This window comes from Eptatretus burgeri, chromosome 5 (genome assembly GCF_056783735.1).
Source record: "Eptatretus burgeri isolate ZD-2024b chromosome 5, Ebu_testis_v1, whole genome shotgun sequence".
Taxonomy (NCBI): Eukaryota; Metazoa; Chordata; class Myxini; order Myxiniformes; family Myxinidae; genus Eptatretus; species Eptatretus burgeri.
In genome coordinates this window covers 19,611,608-19,634,208 of record NC_140965.1, presented here as the reverse complement: position 1 = coordinate 19,634,208, position 22,601 = coordinate 19,611,608, and the positions used below count along the sequence as shown (strand labels likewise).

General features: G+C 42.0%; 1 protein-coding gene across 3 annotated transcripts in view; it reads right to left on the bottom strand.

Annotated features, from left to right (window-relative positions):
- The window catches only part of LOC147025970 (T-box transcription factor TBX1-like), a 47,061-nt gene extending 24,560 nt beyond the window's left edge, over positions 1 to 22,501 (bottom strand). The window contains exons 1-4 of one of the 3 annotated variants that reach the window (XM_085880908.1): positions 22,355 to 22,500; positions 11,700 to 11,853; positions 11,258 to 11,378; positions 2,232 to 2,333 (exon numbers count right to left, since the gene is read on the bottom strand). In XM_085880908.1, coding sequence (XP_085737034.1) covers positions 2,232 to 2,333; positions 11,258 to 11,378; positions 11,700 to 11,853; positions 22,355 to 22,357 — 380 coding nt within the window. In that variant the 5' untranslated portion in view covers positions 22,358 to 22,500. Of the gene's footprint in view, positions 1 to 2,231; positions 2,334 to 11,257; positions 11,379 to 11,699; positions 11,854 to 22,354 lie in introns of all 3 variants that reach the window. The other 2 variants (XM_085880910.1, XM_085880911.1) reach the window with 2 other exon arrangements.
- Between the last annotated feature and the right edge of the window lie 100 nt (positions 22,502 to 22,601).

The window sequence follows — 22,601 nt, the reverse complement described above, 5'->3', positions numbered from 1 at the left end:
GGAGGTGTCATACACCGCGGCCGCCGCCGCACCTATTTCGGGCTCTGGGTTCAGTTGGGGGAGTTCGTGTTCCTGCACAACCAACATTTCCTGCATGGGGTTTTCATCCTGGACCATGGATTCTACACATTCTAAATCCATTTCTAATACCCCCGGCTCCCGCTCGCCTTGAGACGCCATTTTATTTCTCGTAAAGGGTTAATTTAAATCGCTCGTAATTTGGAGGGAATCGGGGGTCGCTCGTCTCACCCCTGGACCGATTCCCGTGAATTTAGCTGGAGATAGGAGAGCCCGTTTTCCCGTTCTCCGATACCAGTGCCGCGAGGAGGGGGATGAGTTTGTATCCCACTCCTGACACCAGTGTTGCGGATTCGCGCCCGCCGACGTGCTGGCGGCCACGTAACTCGAATCACGGCACGTCGCCCACCGGACGGACAATCCCGTCGTGACCCTCTCGGACTAACTCCGGGAACTAGTCACGGGTGGGCCTTTCGGCCTCACCACGATCGTGCCAATCGCCCCCCCGCGTGGGATAGGGTTGTTCGCCAAATTCGACCTACCTAAGTACCCACACGGAGGGTAGACCGGGCGATCGCACCTCGCCGCAGGTCGACTTCGGACACGGGCCACTTTAAGCGACCCGTTCCGTACTATCGGGATAACCGAGCGGTGTTATCGTCAACCTCGACGGTTCCGATTAATTATCGGGCGTATTTAGCCCACGACCAACCCTTTACGTGAAGTAAGATGGAGATTCAATTAGAGAAAAGACAAAGCGAAACGGGAGAAACAGTTCAACATAAAGCACATTTATTCCGCGGCAAACGGAAAGCACACATATACAATTACGACAATTATGCACCAAAAGCAAATGTAACAAAAGAAGAAACAACAATTACGCACCAAAAGCAATTGCAACAAAAGAAACACAATGCAGATCTACTACCCACTATGCGAGCACACGGCAACACGTACACAGTTTTACTTCACAGACGGCGCCGACAACACATATACTCCAAAGCAAAAGAAAAAGGAAGAGGCCACCCTCAACTACAAGGGGACAGACGTGGTCTGTGGGCGCGAGACCGGGCAGAGCCTACCCGTCTTGGCTGCTGCGCTGCTGCTGCCACGCTTCGCCGCCGCCACAACGCGCCCGAGCCCGAAACAGAAACTCTTCTCTCTGTCGCTGCCACACCTCTCCAACTCCTCCGATCCGCTCCGTGCTCGGCGCTTTCAATCTCGTTTCGCCGCTCTCGTCATGACCGTCCCAGGGAGCTCGCCGCCAGAGAGCCAGAGCGCGCGCGATCCAGCAAGCGCGCGCAATGCAGAGCCCAGAGAGAGACAAAAACCTCAGCGTACGCACACACACACCAGAGCCTGCGCCTCCTCCTTATATCTCGAGCTCCGCCTTGGCTGCTGCGCTGCTGCTGCCACGCTTTGCCGCCGCCCCTTCTTCCAGCAAGCGCAGGAAACTTCCAGAAGAACGGCGTTTTTTCTCCTGGATCAGGGCCTTTCTTTTGCCTTTTCCAGAGCTTTTTGTTCCTCTCGCAGGGTTATTCGTTGGGAGGAGGGGGTGAGGCCATCGTCCATTCTCCCTCGATGAATGCCAGGCTTCTGGCAACCATGTGCTGAGATGGAAATGCGATGGCGGTTGTGGTTGAGGCGGTTGTGATGGTGGTGTGATTTGGCGGTTTTGGTTAAAGTGGTTGTTGTGAAAGCGGTTGTGCAGAAGGTGGATGTTGTGAAGGCGGTTCTGGAGAAGGTGGCTGTGGTTGTCGAGATGCGGTTGGTGGTGGTTGTGGTGGTAGTAATGGCGGTTGGTTCAAAATAAACATAGTAAAAGAAAAACGGCTATCTTGAAGGGTCGCAACCCGAATGAATGACATTTATTCCCTCTAAACAACGGGTTTGGGCTAACTACACATATACTTACAGAGATATCTCACCTACGGGACCTGAATGGTGGTTTGCGAATTTCGTCAACCACAACAATATATATATATATATATATATATATATATATATATATATATATATATATATATATATATATATATATATATATATATATATATATACATCTTTGCAAGCAAAGAAGAAGAGGAGGATTCGGGAAGTTCGAGCAAGAAAATAAACTGAAATGTTTGAGTGGTAGGTGAAATGTGAGAGTGGTAGGAATGTGAAAGAATGCTGGATGGAATGTTATAAAACTGAAGTGAAAGTTCATTGACCTGTAACGTTTGTCATCACATGGCACAAAATCCATGAGCAGGACATACTCAGCTTGAGGAAACATCCCCCCAAGGCGAACCTGGAACGTGGGGAACATACGCCTGGGCAGATGGAGAGGTGACAAGGAGAGGTGACAAAGAGAGGTTATATATAACTGTTTGAAAAAGGCAAGGGTGAAAATATGAGAGTAACGAGAGCGAAAATTGCTTTTCAATACATGTCCCCTACCGGTCCCAATGAATGTTTGTTTATTTGCCGATGTATAATTGTGCGTTTAGTGCGGAAAATAATAAAAATGATAATTAATAACCCGACATATACACGGTGCCTTCAGAAAGCATCCTCACCCCTCGACTTTTGTCACATTTTGTTGGTACAGCCTGAATTTAAAATGGATTTAATTTAAATGTTTTGTCACCGATCTACACAAAATACCCCATAATGACAAAATGAAAACATGTTTTTGGAAATTTTTACAAATTGAAAATGAAAGGCTGAAATGTCTTGCATCAATAAGTATTCAACCCCTTTGCTGTGCCATAGGCAGCAGGTTGATCAGCATCTCAAGGAGATGGGGATGGGCCAGGCACCTGCCTGGGGATGGCCAGACGGAGGCCCCTGGAGTACCGGTGAAAAGTGGACGCAGCGACGCGCTGCTCTGGCGCATGTTCCCATAGCTGACCTGACTTGACCTCTTAGGACACGCCCAATTGAGTGTAGGTGCATCCAATTTCCTTTGATCATCCTTGAGACTCTGAGAACACCTGAAAACTCTGAGAGCATGAGGAAAAAGATTCTGTGGTCTGATTAGATGAAAATTGAACTCTTGGCCTGAATGCAAAGTGCTACGTCTGGTGTAAACCGAGCACAGCTCATCACCAATCTAGGCACTATCCCTACCGTGAAGCATGGTGGTGGCAGCATCATGGTTTGGGGATGCTTTTCAGCGGCAGGGAATAGAAGACTTGCGAGGATAGAGGGAACAATGAATGGAGACAAATACAGGCAAATCCTTGAGGAGAACCTGCTTTAGAGTGCAATAGACCTTAGATTGTGGTGAAGATTTATGTTCCAACAGGACAATGAGCCCAAGCATACAACGAAAGCAACACTGGAATGGCTTCAAAACAAGAATGTGAAAGTCTTTGAGTGGCTCAGCCAAAGCCAAGACTTGAATCCCATTGAGAATCTGTGGAAAGACTTGAAGATCACTGTTCACCGACACTCCCCGTCCAACTTGACAGAGCTCGAGCTAATCTGCAAGGAAGAATGGGAGAAAATCCCCAAATCCAGATGTGCAAAGCTGAAACAGACATACCCAAGAAGACTCGAAGGTGTAATCGCTGCCAAAGGCACTTCTACAAAGTATTGGCTGAGGGGGCTGAACACTTGTTGAGGCAAGACATTTCAGATTTTTATTACAGCGCGTGCGCTGTATACAATTGCACTGTTTGAAATGTCCCCGGCGTCGTCTACCACGTCTCTGGTGGGTCCGGTGTCTACCCCCCCCCCCCACGTTCCTCAAGACAGCCAATGACGGCCGTCCGGTAGATGCAGTGCGTAACCTCGACGGAAATGGCGACAATTGACGGAAATACCTGAGTATTTCAATGGAAATTTGTGAAACTAGTTATACATGTGAAAACCATTTAATTTATTGCTTGACGGAAAAAAATTAATAAACGCTCCCCTCATGTACGAACGAACGAACGAACGAAAGACGTCATTTCCGTCCACCATGGCATTTCGCGCCGAACGCAGAAAGCTAAGTTCTTCTTATGCCATCATTCTCTTTAATATTAGCCATAAACAAGTGTTTCGTCATGCATTAGTAGTTGAAATTTACTTACAACAAGATCGAAAAAATAATCTCCTCAGATTCAACAAGAACGAAAAAAACCCGAAAACATCACGAGCAGGACAAGACCAATCGAGCTGAAGGAAACGATACTCTAACTGCACTGCTCCTGATTGGTCAAAGGACACCACGTGTGTTGTGTGGGCGGTGTTATGCACGAGGATTCTAGCAAACAGGACTGGACCAATCATGTTCGTGATGTACCTCATGCTGCATCGCCAATCCTCGGCAGCACGTGATACCATTGGACCAATCACGTTCGGCGATGTACCTCGTGCTGCATTCTGACAAGCTCTGGATCAGAGCGAGCTTTGATTGGTCAAAGTAGTGGAGAGGCGGCGATAACCTCTGACAGAAGGTAATGACCAAGGAGGAAAGGCGAGGCGTCGTTTTGATTGGTTGAAACGTGGAGGAACGGAAGGAATTCTTCTCCTCGGATCCACTTGCAACACACAGGTATCTGTTTCATAACCCGAATCACTTCACTGCGTCATTAATAATAATATTTTTCTCCTTATTTTAATTTGTACGATTTTCTTTTTTTGATCAACGTTAAAAAGCTTCCGTGACGGATTTTGACATTTTCTTCATCCGCGAGTCTTCATCGATATCTGTGAAAATTTGATTTCCGTGGGAATGTGACGTCACTGTTAACGGCCGTCCTGGTTTCATCATCCTTTTGCAGCCCCCTGGCCCTGCCACGCTGTGTCGAACCATTTCATTCCTTCTGATGTATGTATATATATATATATATATATATATATATATATATATATATATATATATATATATATATATATATATATATATATATATATATATATATATATATATATATATATAGAAAGGTACTTATCACAATAATAACAAGATTTTTACATTTCAAATATTAAGTACGCTTTTTAATTGTTTTTCAACTGAAAAAGCATAAATTGCATATTTTTACATTAGTGTACTCATTTGCTTCACCACACGCACTGTAATGAAGGATTTCACTTGTTCTTTTTTATTAATTTGTAACAATTTCTCAAAACATGTTTTCACTTCGTCATTATGGGGTATTTTGTGTAGATCGGTGACTTTTTAAAAAAAACCATTCAATCCATTTTAAATTCAGGCTGTAACACAACAAAATGTGACAAAAGTCGAGGGGTGTGAATACTTTCTGAAGGCACTGTACATGAAGCAAAAACATCCATACGACTTGTGTGCACATATAGTATAATACATCACGGTTATATACCTGTGACCATTCCAATTTCACTGGACCACGGACTAACACTTAGGCCTAAGGCCTGCTGATCTGTGCTGCTTTATGCAATGGTGGTGTGTGACTTTATTGGGGTGGAGTCGGGCCAGCTGTCCAGCTAATGGGTGTAAAGCAGTGGGGTGGAGTTGGGGCAGCTGAACCCGACATGTTTGGCACCTTTGATATGAACTGTCCAAATTGAAATTGAAATTGAAACAAATTTTGGTGAAGATCGAGATGATATCCCCAAGGTATATACATGAGTCATCCATGTATAATATGTGATCTTTTCTGTTTAAAAAGGGCATAACTGTGTGAAAAATCGACTAAATGCCCTGAAACTTGAACTTGTTCTGCAACTTATCATAGTAAAGCCATGCACCAAGTTTCAGTTTAATATGTTAAAGTTTATGGGAAAAAAGTCGGAAAAAAAACACAGGTAGGATGGACAGACAGAGACAGACAGACGGAAGGACAGCAAACCTATAGTCTCCTCCAGTGAAACTGGTAGAGGACGAGCAAGGAGAAAACATGTTTCACTCCAAATCGATCGACAATGTCCGATAACATGATTTTAGTGAGTGGCATATGGATAGGCACATGGACGCAATCACATTGCCAAATACTCCAACAAACTCTTCACCATTTTTGGGCAGCTCCAGTTTAAACTGATGAAATTGTTCTCTTTATCTTAATCCCATGAAACCTATCCAGTGATGATGTCATTGCATCACCAATGGATAATCACAAGTTGAAATAGCCATCCACCTTCATGGAAGTGGTTAGGAGGTAAAACATGGTGAGAGACATTGAGACAAATGGACTGATATGATTAAAGAAAGCTGATAATTCTGGAAAACTGAACAAAGAGCCTGTAGTATATATATATATATATATATATATATATATATATATATATATATATATATATATATATATATATATATATATATATATATATATATATATGACACTGAGATGATGATGAGTCACTTACCTTGAAAGAAGACCTCACCTGCACCCTTTTGTTCCAATTTCTACCCTTGTTTGTGGAAATAATCTCCTGAAGCTGTTCAATCGCACACTTCCCTCCAGGACTTCAAGCATGTGGTACACCATCATCTCACGTCATCCCCACCCCTACCTGCAATCATTTGTACCCCCATTAACCCTCATACTCGCAGGTTACTACTTCCTCCCCTCCTCTCTCTCTTCTCTTTCCCTGTTCATTCATCCCCTTGCTTGTTGCATCCAACTGTGGCCCCACTGTCAATGCAGTGCCTTTATAGCTTCTGTCACCGCATGCTTCAATGAGCCTCGATCTTGTATAGAAGGAATGAAAGGAACAGCACGTTTGCCTGAACACAGGGAAACAATTCAGGATGGAGGAAATGGGACCAAAGGAGTGGAGGTAAGTGAAAAGCTTGAATTATCTCAAGTTGATCGACTAATACCCTTGTTTATCAACAACTTGCATGTACAGTTTATATAAGCTGTGTATTGATTATAGTTTGATGATGTAATTTCCATCCATCCATCCATCCATCCATCAGAATCACTCTCTGAACAGAGCGTCGGTACTGCCAAAGCAGTCTCCTGGGCTATTGGGCACAATCCTGAATATGGGTCACCACTCCGACACAGAAAACTTGAATGGCTCGATCATCCCAACAAGCTGGTACTCATTTTGCCAACCTCAGAAGGATGACAGGCTGAGTCAACCTCACCTGGTATTAATTCAACGTAAAAGCAAGATTTGAACTCAGGACCCTTGGATCCCAAGCCCCACTAAGCCAACACCAGGCATATGTAATTTGATGACGTTTACATAGGTTGATTATGTTCATGTATACTCCTTTCACACTACACATGGTTTACCCTGGGGAAAATTTCTTTCTCCACGGTTCTTTACCTCTTTGTCCCTTTCACACCGTTTTTGCTAACCCTGTGGTTTGCTTCACCCCAGACAAGCTTCCCCGAGGTATTTCATATTTTCAGACGACATGTTCATGATTAGCATCCTGTGAATCAAGTTGGACCCACAATGCTTTGCTTTACGGTGCACAGTACTGTCACAACATAAAAAATGGCACCCGTTCCACAAGCTACATTTATCATCTTTCTCTTGATTTTTAAGATTTTACGATGAAGGGGTAAATGGTCCAGCTGGAGTAGGCAACGCTGTTGACAGCTTCGAAGATTAAGGCTTGAGGATTGTCAAAACCAGCAGCAGCTTGTTTTTACACTCATGTTATCCGTGGCTTTGGTGGACAACATACTCCATGTTGACTGAGCGGCAGTAAACAATACTTTTGACCACATATTGTTTCATGAACTTTTTCCCCCACAATTAAATAAATACCACTTGTTTCACACGACATCTAACACCAGAGGGTATAGTGTTATCTTCAAGACAACCCTGATTCTGAGTAGCAGAGGCGTCCCTGGGCACTGGTCCATGAGGCACATGCCCCAAATGTTTTTTTTTTGCTGTGCCCCAAGTCTATTTTAACCACTTGGCTATGACAGGCCACTTTATAACAATTAGCCTATTTTTCTACAAGTGCCACTGTGCCAAATGCTTTATTAGGGGCAGGGGGGTCTGAAGTTTGAGAGGTCCCGGGCCCTGAATCTTTTTGGAAGCTAGCGACGCCTCTGCTGAGCAGGGTTAAAATACCCCGGGGTATCTGCATTAAAAATTCCTTCTCAGGGGGAATAAAAGTGTCCTGTTAAAGCTCTGAATTTGTGGAGGTACTGGTGGGGTAGAATCGGATTTACCTCTGTGATAACCCTGATAATTTGGAGTGTGAAAGGGGTAAAAAGCTGATGATGGAACCCATGGACGGTTCGGAAGGATGATGTAACGAATGGGAAATCGAGATACTAATAAGATAATAAGTTACTAATAAGAATATAACCTAGTTACTAATAAGTAATACTAATAAGATAATAATTAGTTACTAATAAGCTGTCTTTATTTCAGGAGAAACACCCACTTCCTACAGGAGTGGCCAGAATGGGGGCAGGGTCATGTTATTATCCTAATTATCCCCACGCTTCAAGAAACAAATGGGGATATTGCAAACGGCTCTTTTTCTGTCTGTATGTTATTCCGTCTGTCTGTCTGTCTGTCTGTCTGTATGTCCATCCGTCACGCTATCTCCTCCTAAACCGTTGTGCAAAAATTTACCAAACTTCCGAGTTATGATCACCGCATAACAAGAAGGTGCGACAGCAGCATCATTTTTGATCCTGCCACCTGGGGGCCCTGGGATGGAGTCAAAAGATCAGGTCAGGTATGGGAGCATGTGCCAGAACAGCGCGTCGCTGCGTCCACTTTCCACCGGTACTCCAGGGGCCTCCGTCTGGCCATCCTCCAGGCAGATGCCAGGCCCATCCCCATCTCCTTGAAATGCCGGTCAACCTGCTGCAACCACAAGACATGTGGTTGGCCCATTGGCCTCCTCCACTCACGAGACTCCCAAGCTGAGAGAATCTGGTGAGCAGGATCAGCGTCAGGAAAACGAGCCACATGTCCATACAGCCGCAACTGACGCTCACGGACTATGCAGGTAACAAATCTCATCCGAGTCTCTCTCAGCAACCGCTCGTTGGACACAAAATCCAACCAGCGGTAGCCAAGGATTCTCCGAAGAGACCTGGTACCAAAGGAATTAAGTCTCCGTCTCAATCCCTGGTCAGAGTCCAAGTCTCGCATGCATAGACCAAGACTGGAAGCACCAAGAACCTGAAGATTCGGACTTTCGTCCTCGCCGCACAGGTACCGGCAGCGCCACACCCCATGATCCAGTGAATCCATGACTCCCCAGGCCCGACCCAGACATCTATTGACCTCTGACTCACAGCCAGCAGAGACATTAAATCACTGCCAAGGTAAGTGAATCTCTCCACGACCTCAACATCCTCACCACAAACAGACACAGACAGGACAGCAGCATCCAATATGTCATTGAAAGCCTGGATCTTAGTTTTGACCCAAGAAACCCGTAATCCCAGCAGCTCCGACTCCTCATTCAGCACCTCGAGGGCCCCCAAAAGGATATCTAAAGTCTCCGCAAAGATGACTGCATCATCTGCGAAATCAAGGTCCGACATCTTGACATTCCCAAATGATGCACCGCAGCTTGATCTCTCCGACATCCTCCCTAGAATCCAGTTCATACAAGTGCTGAAAAGTGTGGGGGCCAGCACACACCCCTGACGAACTCCAGTAACAACTGGAAATAAGTCAGAGATGGTACCACCACATTCCACAGCACTCTCAGTACCAGAGTAGAGTTCAGACATCAGATCGATCAGTTTTGATGGCACCCCACGAAGACCAAGAATCCTCCAGAGGGCATCCCGATTCACTGAATCGAACGCTTTACAGAGATAAACAAAGGCTGCAAGCAGCCCCTGCCGAAACTCTCGTCTGCGTCCGGTGAGGACCCGAAGAGCAAGGATACGGTCAATCGTTGAATTCTTTGGTGTAAAGCCTGACTGCTCTGGACGCTGGTGCTCAAGCAGATGTATTTCCAAGGTGGAAAAAGGCACCAAAACATGAGAAACCTTCGGGAATTTTTGCAGTCGAGTCTAAAGCACACCTGAACATCCTTGGTACACCTGAGCTCCTGACCACATACAAAGCTTTCTTCTGCAGCGTGATGGAGTACTGCTCTCCACTCTGGTCTGGTGCTCCCGCCTCTCACCTTTCTCAGCTTCACAATGTGGAAACCAAGGCATTTAGGATCGTTGGTATCTCCCACGATGAGGCTGAGTCTTTGGGCCTCTCACTCTCTCACTGCAGGCAGGTCGGTGGTCTTTCTGTCTTCTACCGTCTCCTCTCCGGCCTCGCCCCCCCCCCCCCACTGTCTGCGATATGTTCCCCCCATATTTCCACAGGGCGCTCAAGGTCCTCCAGCAAACCCTTTCTGGTTAAACAACCAAAATCAATAATCACTGCTTACCTTTACTCTTTCATTCCTCTTTTTTTCCCACCTTTGGAATAAACTCCCACTCTGTTCAATCCCATTCTTCCCTCCAGGTCTTCAAAACAGCTGTTCACCACCACCTCTTATCTTCCCCCTTACAAAACCATGATCTTTTCTACCCCCGTTAATCCACCCCAAACCCAGCTCCTTCAAATTCCCTGCTTTCCTTGCTGTAAGTCCCTGTAGTGTCCATCTTTTTTCCCTGTATACCCCACCCTATCCCTCTTCCTTCCACAGATCTCCTAATGTCTGTTTCCCACTGTTTTGTCCTTCCCTCTCCCACCCCTCTTGTCTCCTGATCCCCTTGTTGTACGTTATGTGTGTTAGCTATCATATCAACCTCAACATTGTATACAATTTAAAAAAAAAATAACTTGTAATACCCTCTCACACCACCACCACCACTACATGGTACACATTTATGTGGATAATTTGTGTCAACCCCACCTTCGGAACCCCTGGGGGATCGGAGGAGAGGCAAACGAAGTTGCATAAACCTTTGTCTTCTGACAGTCCTCCTAGCAAGTTTGGTTGACAATGGAGAAGTAACGACCGAATGCATCGGCCACAGACATGCAGACACACGGACATCAAATTGCTTATTTTAGTATGATGATTGCAGGCAGATCACCCCTCTCCAAGGTTAGTGGGTGAGCGAGTGGAGTTTTTACCGACAATCCAATGGTGGTATTTGTTATATTTTCACCCAACGCGAGTTCGGTGTCCAGATGCTTCAAGTCCAAATCCTTAATAATTCCTCATTCAAGCTCATGGAGAATATAACCTATGGAATGCAACTCGTGTTTTCTCATTGCATCTGCATGGCAGCCAATTATAGTACATATTGTAAGAAAATTTTAAAAACATTAATTTTAAAACTAATTTCTCAGGAATTTCTTGCACTTTTCCTCAACGCTTCCTTACCTGCCGGCTTTTGTAACGATCATTTCGGTGCCCAGTTGATGGAACTCTTCCCAAAGAGGTTTCATCTCCAAGTGTGCATGGATTGCAACTACTTGGGGGCTTTTGGTTTCCATCTGTGGGGCTGTATACAGTGCACATTCAAAGATGAAGCGATCACATCATGGTGAAGAACCAAGTTTGAATCACAGGGTTATATACTGAATGTATGTGTATATATATATATATATATATATATATATATATATATGTATATATATATATATGTATGTATGTATATATATGTATGTATGTATATATATATGTATATATATATATATATATTGTTTTGCTTTTTAATACACACATTATTGTTTTGCTTATTTTAATCAGGAATCACAAGGTGTGTGGTGAGCTCATGTGTAGAAAAAGCAGATTATGTCACGTGACAAAATGGACAATATACCGTGACCTGCAGCATCTCCTTCTGGTGGTGTCAAAGACGTTTGTACAATGGATCCTTCCTCAAGACCAGCCCCCCCGAAAGTACAGGGAGAGTAACTCCCCACGGGAAGTGGTGTAGCCAGAGAAGGGGAGAAAGGAGGATCAGACATTGGCGTCTAGTTGGAAGGAAGAGGGATTGCAGAAGGGGCAGGGTTTCATTGTACAATTTTCATCACATATTCTGTAATATTCGTTGAAACGGTAGGAAACATGTTTAAAACTTTAACTTTTTGAGTGCCCTATGCAGCTTCCAAGTTTCAAGTTGAGAACTAAAGTATTATAAACGCTTATAATCCTGGCAAGCATAACGTGAAGTGTTTCAGAAAGATGATCTTTTCTACCCCCGTTAATCTATGGGTGGTTCAGAAGATTACATATCCATGGGTGGTTCAGAAGAATGACAGAATCCACAAGTGGTACAGAAGGGTTACATAATTTAATCCATGGGTGGTTCAGAAGGATGATGTTGGGCATGGGCGGTTCAGGAGAAAGGTGTAACCCATCGGCGGTTGGGAAGGATGATGTAACCCATGGGTGGTTCAAAAGGATGATGTAAGGCATGGGCGGTTCAGGAGAAAGGTGTAACCCATAGGCGGTTGGGAAGGATGATTTAACCCATGGGTGGTTCAGAAGGATGACTTAATCCATGGGCAGTTCATAAGGATGATGTAACCCATGGGTGGTTTGGGAGGATGATGTAACCCTTGGGTATCTATAATAATAATAAATGTCAGTGTGTGTCTGTCAGTATGTCTCCTCCATAACTCCAAAACCATGAAACCTAACGGCCTGAAACCTTGCAAGCATACTAAGGAAACTCCAAGGGAGGGCATGAATGAAAATTGGGTGTTTGGGTAAATTTAAACACCCCTTTTGAAGATAATTAATGGCCTTACTTTTAACTATCCTTTTTCAAGGCTTCAACTTTTGTCAACCCCTTTGTCAGCCCACTGTCCCTAGCTGAGGTCTTAATTCGCCATTTATTTTGACCTGCTCAACAATACCTTGATTTGGAACAGGCTGCAATGGTTTCTTTATGATAAAACGCTCAATGTTTTTTTTTCACTTTCCTCACTTATATCATCAAATGTCTCGTGTTCATACCTACAAATCACTGGATACATCACAATGTTTATAAATGCCAGGAGATGCCAGTGTTCGTACCTTTATTTAATTTCTGCATATGCTATAAGGTCACGAATCTCTTAACCTGAGCCAAATTTCAAAATTTAAATTGTGGAATTGACCTCAGCAGCAGTTCCGACTGCAAAATAAGTGTTCATTTCTCCAATTCACACTTGTTTGACACTATGGGCGTCTCAGAGTGGTGTTTAATATGACTGATCAGCGATCGCTAATCGCTTGTCAAGCCTGCCATTCCTTATCAACCGTTTCATTGGAGTGCTTGCTTGAGTGCCTAAGCCACTTGGTGAGCGCTCTACAAGATGCTTGGATGTTTGTTTGCAAGCCATGGCAAAACACGGCAAAAGTACCCGCAGTGTCATTCTGCCTGTCCCTCTGCACAACACAATCAAAATACATCCATCGACGTACAAAGTTCAGGCCACACCTGCCTGTATTGCACCCTACGATGCCGTGTGGTGCCAAGCCTGCCATTCCTTATCAATGGATGGAAGGGGTGAATTGGTCACTTTTTGAAAAGATTACTTGGAATAATGGATCCTGTCTTTGTGGGCAATTCTTCTGCAGGGAAAAATATCCAAAAGGGGCAGTTATTTAGGGTTTCCTGGTACAGACTATACACAGTATCCAGAGGATTGTATATAACAAGTAGGTGGGCTGTGTTTGAAATATTTAAGACTGCAATTAGCATTTCTTGGCAATTACCTCCACCACCAAAGGTGGACGGAGGTTATGTTTTCACCCGTTTCTCTTTCTGTCTGTGAGCATGATAACTCAAAAGGATATGCATGGATTTGGACGACACTTGGTGGACAGTTTGGGTGTGTGACAAGGACGAATTGATTATATATTTTGGTGAAGATCCGGATTCGGATACTAGGATTTTTCAAGTGATTATTTGAGAGATAGGGCCAAAAACTATATATAGTATGACATCTCAAACGTTTTGGACGGATTCAGACGAAACTTGGTGGATGAGTTGGGTAGGTGATAAGTAATTTTGCTGATTGTGGATCCGAACCTGCTTCGAAGTGAACTTTATCCCCACCTAAATCCCAACATATGAGTTCTTTACAAACATATATTTAATGTTAATTGTTATTCTTTCACACAATTAAGATATTGTACCTTAAATTTCGATAGTGTGTACAAATATTCACAAAAAGATAATAACAGTCATATTCTTTTAGATTTTCATGATCACAAAGTTCATGGCCATATATAATAACAATATGTACATATACACTGAGAATATATTATAATGTACATTTATTTTGAAAGTATAAACATTTATGCTACAAATCAAAACATTTACAATCCTGAGAGGATGTACACTTATACTAATGGTTTATACGAGTGAGAATAAATATATAACAGTCAAAAGATGTCGTGATGGTAAATCCAGAGGAGGATTGTTGTGTTATATTGTGGCATCGTAATGTGGTATCATTATTCATTGTTATTCTTCTTATTTAACCATCACAATCCCACAACAAAAGTAAAATGTCAAAAGATTTCGTGATTGCTAATCCATGAGCATTGTGGTATTATGTCTTTCCTACCTCGTTACCCTCACCAGAGAGGGTATTGCGTTTGGGTCTGCTTTGGTTGTTTTTTTGAGATTTTATCCCTCCATGTTTTTACTTTTTTTTTTCTTTCTTGATTCTGCAATTTTTAAAGTAATTAAATGCTTAATGTTTTATATATTTTGGTATGGATTAAATCCATCTATGTTATTAAATTTGGCTTATGGTACATACATGTGAGAATAAATACATTTATATTTACAATACTGTGCATACATTTATACTACCGAAATTACATACATTTATAATACTGACAATATATAAAACACCTTTAATATAAAGGTAATTTTACAGCTTATGGTAATCAAAATAAAGACCAATTACTGCACCGTAATCCCCAGAAGGAAGTCAGACGAAACCACACACACACACACACACACACACACACACACACACACACACACACACACACACACACACACACACACACACACACACACACACACACACACACACACACACACACACACACACACACACACACACACTTCAGTATTTACAAAAGCTATTTTATTTGAAGTTATAACTTTAACTTATAAGTAATTTTCCCAACTGCCCGGATCATCAGCTGGGCACCGTTTCTCATCGAGGTTTCGATCCTTTCAGCTCAGAACCTCTCCAAACGGCGGATCCATAACCCCAGTCCCCGGTCCACCTCAGTAGATTACTCAGCATCAAGGGACCCACAACCTCAAAGTTGTGTCCAGACAGTCAGTCAACACAGCAATGGAATATCCTTATACATTTATGTAATTATTACTTTTATTTAAAATATTACTACATATGAATAACTTTAACTATACACCACTTTATATGATAATATATTAAGCGATAAACACTTTACCTTGTAGACACGTCCATTACACTGCACCTCCATCGAACCATCGACTCAAACTGTCATTAACAACTGATTTTAACATGCTGCACTGCGTATCTTAGCAACCACCAATAAATTATTTTAAAACTTATTCATAATGTATTTTATAAATAATATTTATTTATACTATTTATTTTATTATTTTGTTTATCTAAATACCTCATTTATTTAATACCATCTATAAATATAAATATATATGTTTAACCAATAATATTAATGAAAGAATTAACGTCATTAAAACAATTAATTCATTATTATTACATCAAATGTAATGCAATAGGAACTTGTTGACATGAAAACCAACCAAACTTAAATAACAGGTGACGATAGAGTCCAAAGACATTCTCACAAGACCTGATCGAACAATCAGCCAAATATCCTCTGTTGAACATGATGGAAAAAAAAACCTTCTCAGAATGTTCCACAAAATCATCCTTTACTGAACAAATTCTTGCAAATCTAAGTAGCTGAGATGAAAAGACATTGTAACCCATTTTAATTGGTACATTGCTACCTGGAAAGGTGTACAAGACGACAGGGAAACTGAAATCATCAACTTTATGATATACACTTGTACATCCTCATTTCTTCTCCATCAGTTTCTGCATCAATTAAAATTCACAGAAAATAAGAAAAATGTACAGCAGTCGGGGGCTGCAATTCCCACCCATGGGAATACCCTTAACCTGTTGAAACGTTATCCCACAAAAAGACACAAAAGTATTTAATAAAATTAACAGAATTCTTAAATTTCTGCTTATCAAAACAATGAAAACTTGATTATTTATTTTTTAGAAAAGAATGCTCTATCAAACCTGACACACAAAAACTTATTAAAAGAGTTTAAAACCTTGTCAATCACTTTGAAGAGTGAATCCTTCACTCGTACTAAATCCAAATTTGTAAATATATCGAAATCTAACAATCAAAATAAATCCAAACTTGATATTGAGGCATCTAATTCTGTCTAAGAACTCTAAAGAAGAATTAATGCTCCAGAAAGCGTTGGAACCAGAATTCTTCTCAATTCCTAAACAATATTTCCTGAACTATTCCCTAATCTTGTAAGCCTGAGTTAACGATGACTGATAACTGTTTGGTAGAACACTTGCTGGCACCCGCTATAAACCAAAACTTGTACGGATTCTTACGAAGCTGAGGAACCCAGAGAAGTCGAGGAATACAAAGATTTACCTCTTTACATTTAATACTGAAATTATTAACTGAAACTTCCTGATGCTCAGATATAATAAATCTTGGAGTGACTTATAACAAGGAACATAAGTGCTATTTCCTACACTGGTGAAAGTAACTGCATCAATACCCAACTCTAATAATAAAACCTCTACATAAAACTTTTTACAAACCACAACAAAATTATTGGCAGCCTTATCCGCTGGAGCTATTATGAAGCTATCATGGAGATCCTGAATGTCTTTACAAACACTCGGCTTGTTCAACACTGGTTTAGACCGACCCAGTGAAAGCAGGCTCTGACTACTAAAAAAAACCGATGATCACCTATTATCCAGGATTTCCACAACTCTGTTAAACCATGCATTAAGACTGTTTACAGATAACTGAAACTTGGTGCACATTTTGTTAACAAAATTAGTCAGAATCCACAATTGTAGACTGAATGCAGCTCCAATGTTTAGTTACTGGTTCCCTATATTTAGCTCCCATTTTTATCAGATCCCTAATTTCACTATTACTAATTATATTTAAATCCCCAGAGACGATGTATCCACAAGGATTATATAAAAAAGGGAAAGACAAGCATACACAGTTTCCAAAATGTCCTTCACTATATTTATTCTAAAAATTTAAAGAAATTTTCCATAATTGAATAAGGATTGTCCTTTGGTCTTGGTGAAAGTGAAATAAACCTTCAATGGGGTTCACTCCCTAACTTTATCTGGTCTCTCTACACTAGGATCCCTAAAAAACAGAATGAAGCTGAAGCCTATCTACCTGCTTGCTGGAAAAATCACAAATTAAGAAGTCACGGACCCGATCAACTTTGGGAGTAGACTTCTTCACCAGATCCCTACTATAAAATGCTTTGATCAAAAACGACCACATGTCATATGAACTTGCTAAACTCTGGAGAACATGATCTCAGAAGAACATAAAAAACCATGAAAAACCTTTCCTTCATAAAAACCTTTAAGTTTATCAATTATCTCTGAAATCTCCATTTTTGGAGCTACACAACACCAACTACGATGCCCATGACCTCTGGGTCTCCTTCTGATTGGATTAACAAAATACTCATTACCAAAAACATTACCTTGTACCGTCATTAAGGCCCAAAAGATAGATCGCACATAATGTCCTGATACAAAAGTTATCTTTGCATCCTGGCTCAACATTACACTCCTTTTTATTCTCAAAATCGTAAATATTAACTGAGTCTATAATTTGAATCGAACTACTAATAACATGCCCAACTTGATTGAAATTATTATATAAATGTCTTCATACCAGACGATGCAGCAGATCGATGTCCATTGAAACGTTGATGTAAACATTGAGACGTTTTACCAACATATTGCAATCCACAATCTCCACAAGTGAGAAGATAAATAATGTACTTTGATTGACAACCCAACAAACATTCACAATCAACAACAAAAGTCTTACCTGTCACATGACAAACAAAAGTTTCACAAGGTCTAAAAACTTTACAACTCAAACATCTAGAGGAATTTTACACTTTTTAAAAACAGCTTTACAAGTACTCGACAAAACATACAGACTCATTCTGACGCTGTATGCTTTTTCGTAAGTCTGACATTATTGTCACTTTTCGGTTTTTTGACCTAGTCCAGTTGACTCAGACCAGACAGAAGAGACAAGTTGACTAGGATACCTGTTGGTGAGGGGCTGCCTCTCTTAAGGTGGGCACTACCTGGTATAGAACTGAAAGTTCTCCCACCTACACTGACAATGCCAAGCGATCAGGTCGTGACAGCCATTACCCCAACCTTAAAACCGGATCAAAGTCAGCAGCTGCTGTTTTTTTTGTGAACACGAGGGCAGGCAGCTCATGCCCCCAAAATTAAGAGAAAAAAAAATAGGGTGCAGGTATGAGGGGGGAAGGTATTAAAAGGGGAAGTAGGAATAAAGGAGGTATGAAACAGGAAAAGGAACTGTGAAAGACTAAAAAGAGGTTTGAGAGAAAAAGAACAAACATCAAAGATGTAAGGAAGAACCCAGACAAGACTCAAGATTCAGCAATCACGCTAATACCTAAATGTAGGAATAAGTAAAAGCTACCAGAGGTCCATCAGCGGGGAAGCAAAATCCACACAGCATCAGGACATGGTATTAGCATAATCAAAATATAGACCAATTATTGCACTAGTCCCAAGAAGGAAGCCAGACGTAACACACACACACACACACACACACACACACACACACACACACACACACACACACACACATACACACACACACACACACACACACACACACACACACACACACACACACACACACACACACACACACACACACACACACACACACACACACATACACACACAGTACTGGTAAGTACTTATAAAAGCTATTTTATTTGACGTTATAACTTTAACTTATAAGCAATTTACTGATTTCTCAACTGCCTGGATCATCAGCTGGGCAACATTTTTCATCGAGGTTTCAATCCTTTCAGCCCAGAACCTCTCCAAACGGCAGATCCACAAACCTGCTCACCAGTCCACATCAGTACATTCACCAGAACTCGACATTTTGTTTTTTAACCAGTACTGCAATTTATTTTAAAATGAATAGTCCAATAAGATAGGACAGAGGAAGTACCCTTACCTTTGAACCATGTTATCCTGCCTTCATTCCCTACCCGACTAATTGGTGCTTAGTACATGGACTCGAGTATCTCATTTGCTCGCATTAACGGATGGACGTTGAAGATCCCAGTGTCTTGCTTGTCAAGCCAGCCGTTCCTTCTCACTGATTTTTAATGGAGTGCTTGCTTAAGTGCTTAAGCGACTTGGCAAGTGCTCTACAAGAAACTTGGTAAATGAACACACTCCTGCCTAGCCAGCCAGTTCTTGAAACACTTGGGACAAAAACTTTCTCTGGCTGACTCCACAAGAAATGGGAATAATTTACTAGTCGTAGTAATAGTAGTAGTAGTAGTAGTAGTAGTAGTAGTAGTAGTAGTAGTAGTAGTAGTAGTAGTCGTATCGTTAGTAGTAGATTTTGAAAACAAATAATAAAAATATTGATGATCACAAATGAACTAGGAAGATACTGGCAATGTTAATGTAGTGCATGTAACAAAAACGATCATCCTACGACTTCACAAGAAGGGCAATGCTTCATAAAAACATCAGAATATCGTTGAAAAAGGGAAAGCTACCATTTACTGCCGGTACCAGCCGGTGGTATACCAATGGCAAATTCTACCTCGGTTCAAAGATGCTACAGCAGTACTTGGTTAATTGGATGTAGCCATGGTAACGCTGATCACGACTCATCCTCGTGGGCCGTGATGTCCTGCTCGTGAGGTTTCAATATGAGGAGAGATATAAAATCGCAAACAGCGATACGAGACCCACAATACATAAGGTTGAAATTGTTTTTCAGGGTGAGGAATGGATGGACCAGCATGAAGGTGAAAATACTGGCAAAAAAACAAACAAACAACCAAACTCCAACTCACAACTACCAGTTTATGGACGAATTGAGTTCTGCTCGAGGTGATGAATCGTGATGTAGGTATGATATTGAGCAACGTCATCGGGTCTTTTTTGGACACAAAGTCGAGGCTCGTGGAGGAGCTAGAACATAGAACGAATCAAGACATAACAGAACAAAATGGGGCAAGGAAGAGAGGGGGAGGGGGGGATACGCCAACAGCAGGGTTGAGGGACAAAATAGAGGGAGACTAATAAGGGATGTGGGTTAAAATGAGGGCGAGGCATGGACAACATGGCTTGCAAAGCAAACTCTCAGAAAGGAAAAACTGGAAACTTGGAAAGAGGTGGGGTTGGGGAAGGTTAACGGGCTAGAAAAGACACACACCACAGAAGGAACTTTAATGCAGGAGGAGGCCTTTCGGCCCATCATGCTTGCACGGCACAAACCCCAGATACCATAACCCATCCACACATAAACCAAGATAGCTATGGATGAGAGGATGATCTGGGATGGGGGTGAACAGCTGTCTTGAAGACATGTAGGGAAGTAGTCTTCGACCATGAGATATCTTCAAGCTCAGCGAGCGAGACGTTCATTAGTTCTTCTTTCGGTGTATAATTATGACGACATTCTGTTTTATCATCATTTATTATGAAACGGTTCAAGTCTCCTTGCGTGTCCCGTCCTCGAGACCTTCTTGCCAATTTGCAAGTCCTTCATCAATGCGAAATATTTCCGATTTTCAACAACAGTTCGCATGTGTAACTGTAGCTATTGAACATGTTCTCAGACGGTCCAGTGAAGGTGGTTCATGGTGCACTTGTGGTTTTGGCTATGTACATTCTAGAGACGATTAAAACCTCATTGCTGGAGTATTCTCATGGTATGGATGGGTTATTAAAAATATCCTTGCGAAGACTTTGGTTAATTTTGTGCATTGCACAAATGCATTGTTCTTCCAACTCACCTCTTGGCTGTCCAGCCTGGGTTTGAATCCCCACTCAGCTATAAACTCTCATCCCAGTGGTTCACAGGTAAGGTGACTTATCGGTGTGTGTGTGTGTGTGTGTGTGTGTGTGTGTGTGTGTGTGTGTGTGTGTGTGTGTGTGTGTGTGTGTGTGTGTGTACTGTCCCTCGGATGGACGTTAAACTGGGTGTCCTAACTGCCGACATGAGTTAGTAGACATTAAAGATCCCACGGTGTCCTTTACGAAGAGTAGGTGAGCTATCGCCAGCACCATTAACAAATTACAAAATCCTGACCAATAACTACTGTTGGGAGAGGGATGGCAAACCGCCCAGCATGACCCAAGCAAGACATTGCTCGGCAGAACCAACACTCCAACACACAGTATGGTAACATGGGATTGTTGTTCTGAAAAATCTTTAATTTCACAGAATTCAAATGTTCGTTCGTTTGTTTGTATTTAGTTATTTATTTAATTGCCAAGTTCACATCAATCATTTTCGGGGTGACTTCAATATTTCTCATACATTTCTCAGGTGGATGATTAAGTTCGAAGTGCTATCGCGGAACCTGAATGTGGAACACTTTGTTTACTCGGTGTACTTGTTTCAACATGCTCTTTAGCTATGATAACAGACCATACGGATAATAAATTAGGAGTATGTGATGTAAGAACACACTGTTAACGTTCGTGATGAGAGCCGCGACTTGGACGTGGTCTCGGTTGGCGTTCAGCACCCCAATATTTAAATTGGTAGTGATCAATTACCACCTCGCTTCGTGTTCATCTAATCTCTTTCTTTTTTTTTACCCCTTCCAGAGAAGCGTCGTCCCGGGTTTAATCCCCAAGCGGCGATGCAGCGTCAGCAGAGAGGCACTGCATCGTGGAGCACAACTTTCGGAGGGCCGACAGGTGTGCTTGCTTGTCCCGCAAGTCCAAAGGGGATCAACGAACGGACAAGAGTAATCAAAAAGCCCCTGACAGTATATAAATACATACCAACATGATCATAAATAAACGAATGATATACAGGACAGGTAAATGGATGGCACACAAAGTTGGTTAAGAGGAAGAAAATGTAAAATTGGGTGAAAATGAAAATTCAAGTAAAATCCATTTGCAGTTTGCACAAGAACGAATCAAAGTGCGCTCTTTTTCAAGCACCACAAGACAAATCCGTTGTTAAAGTAAAAATGACGGATTATTATCGTGCTCGATTAACGATAACCAAGTGTTTATATAATATTACAAACTGGGACACCTGTGCATAGAAATAATGAAATTGATAGTCAAGGATGATAACACGAAAACGCTATATTATGACGTACAATCATTGGATGGGTACAAAAGGTAACGTAAATGGTCTTACCATGCGCCGTGGGGGTCTCTCGGCTTGTCCTCGATGTTTCAAATCGAATTACGTTTCCTTGTTGTCTTGGTCCATATGATTGTCTTTGTCTTTGCTTCACTTTTTATCTGTCCCTTTCTCTCTCTCTCTCCCTCCCAATTCCCACCCTTTTTGTTCGATTTCCTCTTCTCCTCCCTCTCCTCGAGCCCACATATGGGCATCATTTCTAAGTTACGGTGTCTTGTCACTACTAGACCTCTTATTAGTA